The sequence below is a fragment of the Ranitomeya imitator genome, chromosome 6, assembly GCF_032444005.1.
Source record: "Ranitomeya imitator isolate aRanImi1 chromosome 6, aRanImi1.pri, whole genome shotgun sequence".
Lineage (NCBI taxonomy): Eukaryota > Metazoa > Chordata > Amphibia > Anura > Dendrobatidae > Ranitomeya > Ranitomeya imitator.
Window position 1 is genome coordinate 30150882 of NC_091287.1, and position 10347 is coordinate 30161228.

The following is a 10347-nucleotide window of genomic DNA, read 5'->3' on the forward strand; positions in this document are numbered from 1 at the left end:
CAGTGAGACTATGGGTTCTTTACTGTACGAGCAGTGAGACTATGGATTCTTTAATGTACGAGCAGTGAGACTATGGCTTTTTTACTGTACGAGCAGTGAGAGTATGGGTTCTTTACTGTACAAGCAGTGAGACTATGAATTCTTTACTGTACGAGCAGTGAGACTATGGATTCTTTACTGTACGAGCAGTGAGACTATGGGTTCTTTATTGTACGAGCAGTAAGACTATGGGTTCTTTACTGTACGAGCAGTGAGACTATGGATTCTTTACTGTACGAGCAGTGAGACTATGGATTCTTTACTGTATGAGCAGTGAGACTATGGTTTCTTTACTGTACAAGAAGTGAGACTATGGATTCTTTACTGTACGAGAAGTGAGACTATGGATTCTTTACTGTACGAGAAGTGAGACTATGGATTCTTTACTGTACGAGCAGTGAGAGTATGGGTTCTTCACTGTGAGATTATGAATTATTCACTGGACAAGCAGTGATACTATGAAACTCTCTGCCACATGATGTTGTAATAGTCAATACACTGTGAGGGTATGTGCACACGTCCGGATTTTTAGCGTTTTTTTTTGCGGAATTTCGCCATAAAAACGCTATAATTCCGCATCAAAAACGCTAAAAATATGCATCCTATCATTTAGAATGCATTCCGGAATTTTTGTGCAGATGGATGCGTTTTTTTCCGCAAAAAAAACGCAATCCGCAAAAAAAATTAACATGCTCATTCTTTTTGCGGATTTTTTGCGGATTCCCTGATAAAAGGACATTCAGGAAAAAAAAAAAAAAAAACGCAAAAAATCCGCAAAAATTCCGCGCAAAAAACGCGCAAAAACCGCAAAAAATCCGCGCGGAAAAAAACGCAAATTTCTGCCAGAAAACTCCGGATTTTGTCAGGAAAATAACCTGACGTGTGCACATAGCCTAAAAGTTCAGTGAGGGTGTGGATGCCTTTTTTGATAAATATGATATTACAAGTTTTGGTCACTAGACCCTGTGATGGGGCACTGACCCAGGGAACTAGTCTAATCGCCACGTGTGTCTGACATTTTTCCCCTAGTGTTTCTTCTGGATTAACATATTAGATTATAGATTGGACTTCATAAACTTAAGTCTACCTTGAACCTTAAGGCTATGTGCGCACGTTGACTATTTGCTTGCACAAATGTCACTTCTCTCAAAGACAGGCGGCGATATACTGACAGGAGGTAATCGCTCCCGCAGTGTATCACTGAGCTGCCGTGAGAGTTCACTGGAGTTCATCAGTTCATCAGCTCCGGTGATCGACCTTATGGCACCACTGCTGCGTGGGAAAGTTCTCACGCAGCGGTGCCGTACATGAGAGCGCCGGAGCTGATCAGCTGATGAAGTCCGGTGAACTCTCACGGCAGCTCAGTGATACACTGCGGGAGCGATTACCTCCTGTCAGTGTACTGCCGGCGGCCGGGTAGAGTGGTCACATCGCCCGATGTGACTGTTCTACACGTGAGATCGCCGTGGGACAATCAGGATTACCTGGACTATAGCGGATAGGTGAGTATCTGGTAGTTTATTATTTTACATTATTATTTCTAGGAGATGAGGGTGTCGGGGATTGTGTGCAAAGATGAGTATTATGGGTTTTTATTTTTATTTGACTATGTATGTAATTTTACTTTTTTTTTTTTTTTTTTTTTTAACTGTGAGCACAGGTTGATGAGACATCTGCCAGCATGACCCCGCAACGCTCTGACCGACGGTCTTACCAGCGGTAGCATTACCACCGATAACAACTACCGCGCCGGTGTTTCCCACGCTGTCACACAGATGACAGCGTGGGAAACACCATAAGAAGCCGGTAAAACGCAAAACAAAAAAACCAAAAAAAATCAGCAAATCCGCAAATATTTTTATACCTGCGTTTTTGCTGCGGATTTGACTGACTCAATTGAAGTCAATGGGTGAAAAACGCTGCAGAAACGCAAAAAGAATTGACATGCTGCAGACAAAAAAAATGTACTGCGAATACGCACAGAAATTTACTGATCGTGTGCACAGCACTTCAGGATTGTCATTCATTGAAAAATCTTGCATAAGGATTCCATAGTGTTTTTGGCCCATTACCACGAGGAAAAAACGCAGCAAAAAAACGCATAAAAAAACGCACTGTGTGCACACAGCCTAAAAGCTATGAGGTTATGAAACTGGAATGACTATCTGATCTAACACCCCGGCATCACCACAGACACCACAATGAAACTTTATCATTTAGTCAGGGAGAATATTTCATTCTTTGCAGGTCTCACGATATATCTAAGGTTTAGCGAAGAATATTTGAGTCTTTCCTGCTGCAGTGCCAGATGCCACTGACAGCGCCATGCTCCAGGAAGCCCATGCAGATGGCGCAATATTAATTTTGCATAATTTTCCATGTTTTCCCTGGACATTTTCCACCTTGTCTCCTTTGACGAGTCACCTTCCAGTCAGTGACAGCCATATTGCCTGCTCTATTTATAGGTGAGAGGAGGAAAGCAGCAGTGTATGCTGTCAGGAGGGTAACACCGGGGGCCAGCGCTGCACGTCACCCCCCAGGCACACAGGGAATCAGAGCAGGGAAACATGGCAGCTTCACTATAGAAAAGGCCAAGCAGAGAAGATTGTACGGGAGAGTGCAAGGATAGAAAGTATCTCTGCCACAACGCGGTCCCTGGTGGTCAGGAGTGGCTGACCCATATACCGTAGTCAGGCCGCCACCTAAGGAGAATCAATGTGGGAGTCACAATCAGTGTTCAGCGTCCTGTAACTAAACCCACGGTTATTAGGAATGAAATAGTGATCGGTACTCTATTCTAGACCACCAAGGATGCAGACATTGCCACATTTACTTCAATAGACCACCAGGGATATAGACATTGCCATATCTACTTCCCTAAACCATGAGCGATACAGACATTACCACATATAGTTTACTAGACCACCAGGGAAGCAGACATTATTACTTATAATTACCTAGACCACCAGGGATATAGACATTACATTTACTTCCCCAGACCACCAGGGATATAGACATTACATTTACTTCCCCAGACCACCAGGGATATAGACATTACATTTACTTCCCCAGACCACCAGGGATATAGACATTACATTTACTTCCCCAGACCACCAGGGATATAGACATTACATTTACTTCCCCAGACCACCAGGGATATAAACATTATCACATTTACTTCCCCAGACCACCAGGGATATAGACATTACATTTACTTCCCCAGACCACCAGGGATATAGACATTACATTTACTTCCCCAGACCACCAGGGATATAGACATTACATTTACTTCCCCAGACCACCAGGGATACAGACGTTATCACATTTACTTCCCCAGACCACCAGGAATACAGACGTTATCACATTTACTTCCCCAGACCACCAGGGTTACAGACATTACCACATTTACTTCCCCAGACCACCAGGAATACAGACGTTATCACATTTACTTCCCCAGACCACCAGGGATATAGACATTACATTTACTTCCCCAGACCACCAGGGATACAGACGTTATCACATTTACTTCCCCAGACCACCAGGAATACAGACGTTATCACATTTACTTCCCCAGACCACCAGGAATACAGACGTTATCACATTTACTTCCCCAGACCACCAGGAATACAGACGTTATCACATTTACTTCCCCAGACCACCAGGGTTACAGACATTACCACATTCACTCCCTTTGACCACCAGAGATACAATTAGTTTCATACTGGGGAGCGATGGTCCCACCAATAATATTAATTCCGGGGTCTTACCCTACAGCGACTGTACATGCAAATGTTCATACATCATATAATAATCATCTGAAAACAAATATAATCCCCTCATGACAAAGTCACATGAAGGATATTGGGTGCAACAAACAGATACCGGGATCCAAATGATTGCAAATACAAATATCAAAACAATTATATTCACACATCATAGAATGTAATGTTACATATAATGACACTGGTTAGATAAAGATCTATTGGAAGCATCACACGGATACTAGTAAATGCTCTGCCTCCATATTCTACACCATCCGGGTAATCATAAAAAACACACAAACATAAGGCTGTAAATAATTATCTATAGAATTATATCTCATTTAGATTTATTGGTTTGAGCACCTCCTGATGAAGCCGAGATTTCCTAGCGTTTCACCGCTAGGAAATCGTGGCTTCATCAGGAGGTGCTCAAACCAATAAATTGAATTACAGGAGCTCACAACATACCTGAGCGCAGCACATAATACCCTCACAGAAGCACCAAACAAATACTGCACTATGTTACCCCCGCTCCACAGCCTGAACTAGGGTAGTGGCACCCGCAACTGAGAAAAAGGGTGGTTGATGGGGCGAAGACCAGGGCATCAAGTAGAGGAGATGCTGCGCTCACAAGTGAGTAAATCCCAAGTTCTAAGGGAGCTTCTCAGGTGCCCTGTACTGTAGACCGCCACAGATTGGAGTGGTTCTCCTCTAATCAAGCACATTAATTTCCTAAATCTCTTCTTAATTTATTACTCAGGGCTGAGCAAAACCAGTTGCCCAGTCTACAGCACAGAACATCTTTCCACTGTCCTGGTGGTCCGGGTGTTTTTGTCTGCCGTACTGCAGCCTAGTACTTGACATTTTTTTTTCTCGTCTTGTTGCAGCATTGCCAGCGACCCACCAACCAATATACTGTGCGTCACAACCTTACACCTTGAGAAGTGCTGCCCTAGGCCACCAGGGACATTGACACGAATACTAAGAAACTATTTATCAGGATCTATAATAAATTGCGAATCTGACTTTATGGCTGAATGTAAAGACACCATATAGCAATATTTATTTGAGCTGCCTCATTGCACATTGTGACGTTATATTGTTTGTCAAGACCGAGTGAAGAGAAGCCGAGGATGTCAGTGAGAAGAGGACCGGTGGGGGGCCGCTGCAGCTGGGGGAGGTAACTCCACAAAAATTGAAACCAACTGGCCTCATTTATGCTGAAATCGCACAAGTCGATGCCCTAAGAATTTGCAAGAATTTGTGAATTTGGGGAAATTCTAAACCAATTTGATTGGTTTAGAATTCATTTTTAAGGTACAACCCAACATAGAGCGCTGTATAGATAGTATATGTTGTAGATCTGGTGGAGATCGGCCTTCGCGACCTGCAGCACCATTGCATGATTGATGCTGTGACTGGATAGAAGAAACAATAGTCTTCTGGGTGACAGGTCCCGGGGTGGTGCAGGGGGCTGGCTCAGCCCATGAAGAACCTAGTTGTGGATGACTCGTGTAAGGAGAAGGTCTGGTACCACTGGTGGAGAGTCTGGACTTACGGCTTGTGATGCTGGACTGGGAAAAAAAAGAGGAACATAGACTAAAAGGTGGTGAAAAGGTGGTCGGGTGATGGTGGCAGAGAGGCCTGTGAGGAACAGAGGAGGGTGGTCATATGCCTAATAGTGAGCAGACATCAGCAGAGAGCAGTATGGCCGGGTCCATGTGTCACAGAGCAAACAGCCAACGACATGACTGCCAGTGACATAGTTGTAGTTATCACTGTAGAGTCTACAGGGACTGTAGGGAATTTTGAGGGGACTATTAGTGGGGGACTGGTGGTGACAAGGGTGGAGGACAGGTGTGAGAGACAGCGGTGGATGGCAGTTGAGGGTGACAGCGGTGGGTGGCAGCGATAGGGCACAGAGGTGGAGGACAGCAGTGGGAGACTGATGGTGACAGGTGTGGGGGACAATGGTGGGTGGCAGCGATGGGAGACAGATGGTGACAGGTGTGAGGGACAGGAGAGTGGCAGTTGAGGGTGAAAGTGGTGGGTGACTGATGGTGACAGTGGTAGGTGATAGCAATGGGAGACAGCGGTGGAGGACAGTGGGATACCAATGGGAGACAGCGGTGGGGGGACAGTGGTTGATGGCAGTGATGGGGGACAGCGGCTTGGAATAAATTGTCTCTTTTTGCCTAGATATATTTTTAATGATCAGACAAGACAAGTTCTCTGCAGTCATCCTCCCTGACTTCCATCTCTCCATTTTTTTATTTTCTGTGCCCATTTCCATAGGACAGGAGCTTCCTCCCGCTTCTCGCTGCCTCCTGACTCACGTCCCTTTATGTGGAGCAGATAGATCGGCGCTCGCTGAGTATTTCTCGCTCTTCTCCTGCATTTTGTTACATACCATTAAGCTGCCACTATGGGTGAGGACATCAGTAATGGCTAACCTTACCGGGATCTGCAGATAATAAAACCTGCTGTCCTACAAACCGCGGAATGTTATCTACTGAGCTCTCAGCCGATGATTGTAATTAGGATTATTAATGTGATGATCGGGCCGCGCCGCTTAGGTGTGAAGAGGAGATGGGAATGGTGGGACCGCGTGTTTGATTAATTCTTACATCCATTCACATAAAATGCTCCTCCTCTGTATCATCGAATCAATCCAACAGAGTTAAAGAGTTACGTGAAAGCAAAACTTGCCGTCACCTCCTGGCAAAATGAGTCATATGGGACCAGACGCAATTTGAGCCTGAGTATCTTTACCAGGTGTAGATGTTGAGAGCCTGTGAAAGGGGAGTTGTTGAGTCCTTTAAAGAGGACCTGTCACCAGACAAAAGTGTCCAGTTTCTGCTCTTATTTTATTCACCCTGTTCCCCCGAGTAGGCTGCTTTTTGTTTCTTTAAAATCCATCATACGCTTCCAGAGATACGGGCTAATTTTTATTGTCTTTGTAAAGTGGGTGTGGCTCAAATGGTTAATGGGCAGAGCTGCCTAAAGACACGCCCCCGAGGATCATGTGAGTCACACCCCCTTTGTAAAGATAAAAAAAATTATCACTACTTAGTACTATTAATTAACACAATCAGCACTATTAAAATGAAAGCTGGGCTGTGATAGGGAAACAAAGACAGTTTCCTAAACAATCTTGATAGATCTGACCCAGTATGTGTATTGTTATGTAAGGAAAATATTTACACTGGCCATAGAGACCGTTTCCTCTGTAGAGAAAGTCAGGATATGCCCGTGTGTGTCGTGTCCTCAAACTACTGATAAACTTCAAAGCCGCTTCCCTTGCCATCACATCCCCTTTTAAGAGATTTTCTATCATTTGTGTTTTTTCCACATCTCTTTGCTTTTTATCTAGTCTTATGGTATTCGTCAATGTTTTGTGCTCCACGTTATCCAAGATGATGCACGCGGTTCATAAAAGTTCTGCAATATCAAAAATACACTAAAGTTTAGCCATTAAAGTTTATGCTGTGCTAAAATGTTGAAAAATCTGTGCAAAATATCTGGCATACATGAAATGTCTCTGGGAGTGGCGGTGGGGACTGGAGCACATTTGCGCAAAAATGTTGGAACTTTTTAAAAAAGTCGTAATTGATGAACCAGAAAAAAAGATCTGAAAACCCAAAACTCTGCGCACAATGACAAATATAAAAAAAACAAAACAACAAAAAAAATGGAAAAAATGTAAAATTGATGTTTAAAAAGGGCAAAAATTCTAAGAACAATTTGGTGCAAATAAAAACCAGGCAAAAAACACCAAAAAAAAAACAAAACAAAAAAAGGCTCAAAAGCAATAATAAATCAAGCCCTTGGTGTCTTGGGGGGAATTTGGCACAATGTTAATGTATGGGTTTTCAATAAACCCGTTCACTCACAGTGTTAGCAAAATTAATGCAAAATTGGAACAGATTTTTACCAGAGATTTCACTCATTTGATCCCAATGATGGATGTAGTGCTAGATTAGACCCGATTGCCCTTAATGGGACATGTAATATGTCAAAATTGACGGTCTGATAGTGAACTACTTTGGCTGGCGCTTGAATGCCAGCATCCTAGGTAGCTTTGGCGTTTTCAAGGTTCCTACGATGTCATGATCTAGCATCACACTATGATATCATGAAATCAAGGGGACTTTGGAGGCACCAAAGGTTACAGGATGTCGGCCTTCGAATGCCAGCCAAGGTAGTTCACAGGACTCTGGTCAGGCAGGGTCTCGTGAAAGACCTCACTTGACTGCCGGCCTCCTGGGCGACACTGGCATTTACAAGGCCCCTGAGATGTCATGCTCTAGCATGGCACTGGGATGTCATGACATTGAAGAGACATTGGAAACACCAAAAGGTGTCCGGGAAGTTGACATTCAAGTGCCGACCAAGGACATTCGCAGGACCGTTTAGGTATCCATGCTAGAACTATGTGGCAGCTAGATCCGATCCGGCAAACTTCCTTGGCTGGCTCTCGAATTTCTGGATCCCGCTGTTTCCTAAGTCCCTTGATGTATTGACATAACGATGTGATGCTAGATTATGACGTCCTAGGAACCTTATTAACGCCAACGCCGCCCAGGATGTCAGTATTCAAGTGCCGGCCAAGGTAGTTTGCAGGAAATTGGACAGGGGTTCATCTTGGTACTTATTTCTAGCCGGCTGGATTGGCACTTGAGTGACGGCATCCTGAACACCTCTGGTGTTTCCAACATCCAATTGATGTCATTGCATAGAGGTATGAGTGCTAGCCGGATGGATTGGCACTTGAGTGCTGGCATCCTGGGCACCTCTGGTGTTTCCAACATCCAGTCAATGTCATTAGAGGTGTGTGTGCTAGCCGGATGGATTGGCATTAAAGTGCCGGCATCCTGGGCACCGCTGGTGTTTCCAACATCCAATTGATGTCATTACATAGAGGTGTGAGTGCTAGCCGGATGGATTGGCATTAAAGTGCCGGCATCCTGGGCACCTCTGGTGTTTCCAACATCCAATTGATGTCATTACATAGAGGTGCGAGTGCTAGCCGGACGGATTGGCAATAAAGTGCCGGCATCCTGGGCACCGCTGGTGTTTCCAAAAACCAGTCGATGTCATTACATAGAGGTGCGAGTGCTAGCCGGACGGATTGGCAATAAAGTGCCGGCATCCTGGGCACCGCTGGTGTTTCCAAAAACCAGTCGATGTCATTACATAGAGGTGCGAGTGCTAGCCGGGTGGATTGGCAATAAAGTGCCGGCATCCTGGGCACCTCTGGTGTTTCCAAAAACCAGTCGATGTCATTACACAGAGGTGCGAGTGCTAGCCAGATGGATTGGCACTTTGAGTGTCGGCATCCTGGGCACCGCTGGTTTTTCCAATAACCATTCAATGTCATTACATAGCGGTGCGAGTGCTAGATGAATGGATTGGCACTTTGAGTGTCGGCATCATGGGCACCGCTGGTGTTTCCAATAACCAATGTCATTACATAGCGGTGCAATGCTACTACATGATGTCGCGGGGACCTTGTAAACACCAGAGCTGCCCAGGATGCCGGCATTCAAGTTCCGACCACGGAAGTTCACAGGACCCAGGTCCAGAAGTCATGGCTTACCGATGTATAAATCCTGCAAATCTTTCTCCTTATTTCTAGAAAATATCGGGTATTTGACAAAATGTAATTGTATATAAAGCGTTGTCCACGGCGGAGATAGGTACCTTTCTCAGTGACTCCCTTATTGCATTGTGCTCCGGGGTATACAGGACGCTCACAGCCTGGTTGCCTGCCTGGCTAGCGGGGGCTGTTACTGAGAAGAGTCTGCATGGAAATCCCGATTTGCACCTCAAAAGCTGCCAGGAGCACAGTCTGAGAGCCATAACTGCAGCCGTGATCCGCGCCTGGGACTATGACCTGCAAACAAAGGGCACAATGTCAGCAGCAGTGTATATCAGAGGCGTAGCTAGGGGTTCAGCTCAGGGGGGGCGAAACATGTGAGTGGGCCCCTAACAGGCGGACATATCATTAGTGCAAACTATGCGGCAGCACATGGGCCCAAGACAGTAGCGTAGCTACTGGGGGGGCAGAGGGGGCCATTGCCCCGGGCCCAGTCACCTGAAGGGGCCCCCCAGGAGATCCACTGCTGAGTGTGAGGTGTCAGGGAGAGAGCAGCACAATGCCGGCTGCAGAGCCCCCCTCCGTGCAGAGTGCCATGTGGTCTCACCCGAGGAGTCTCTTCCTGGTGGCAGCAGCAGATGCAGTTACTTTCTGGCTGTGCTGTGTGTGCATGCTTGGTTTGGCACCACGCTGAAGTTGGTTTCTTATTCGTTCAGTTTCTTATTCGGCATTTTTTACTTTTTTGTTTTTTATAGGTTTAACAACAAAAAATAATCATCACAATAATAAACGACAATGCAGCGAGGAGCCCTGATGTGAATACACTTAAAAACGGCTACAAAAACAATAAAACTGGCACAAAAATGGGCATCAAAGTGGGCACCAAAGAGCGCTGAAGAAAGGGTTAAATGCCTTTGGGCCACTGATCTCACACTGCAGACATATAGA

General features: G+C 45.3%; 1 protein-coding gene across 2 annotated transcripts in view; it reads right to left on the minus strand.

The window, feature by feature from the left end:
* LOC138641756 (probable acyl-CoA dehydrogenase 6) overlaps window positions 1-10083 on the minus strand; it is a 72392-nt gene extending 62309 nt beyond the window's left edge. Inside the window, exons 1-2 of one of the 2 annotated variants that reach the window (XM_069729388.1) lie at window positions 9898-10019; window positions 9504-9696 (exon numbers count right to left, since the gene is read on the minus strand). In XM_069729388.1, coding sequence (XP_069585489.1) covers window positions 9504-9662 — 159 coding nt within the window. In that variant the 5' untranslated portion in view covers window positions 9663-9696; window positions 9898-10019. Of the gene's footprint in view, window positions 1-9503; window positions 9697-9897 lie in introns of both variants that reach the window. The other variant, XM_069729389.1, reaches the window with a different exon arrangement.
* Between the last annotated feature and the right edge of the window lie 264 nt (window positions 10084-10347).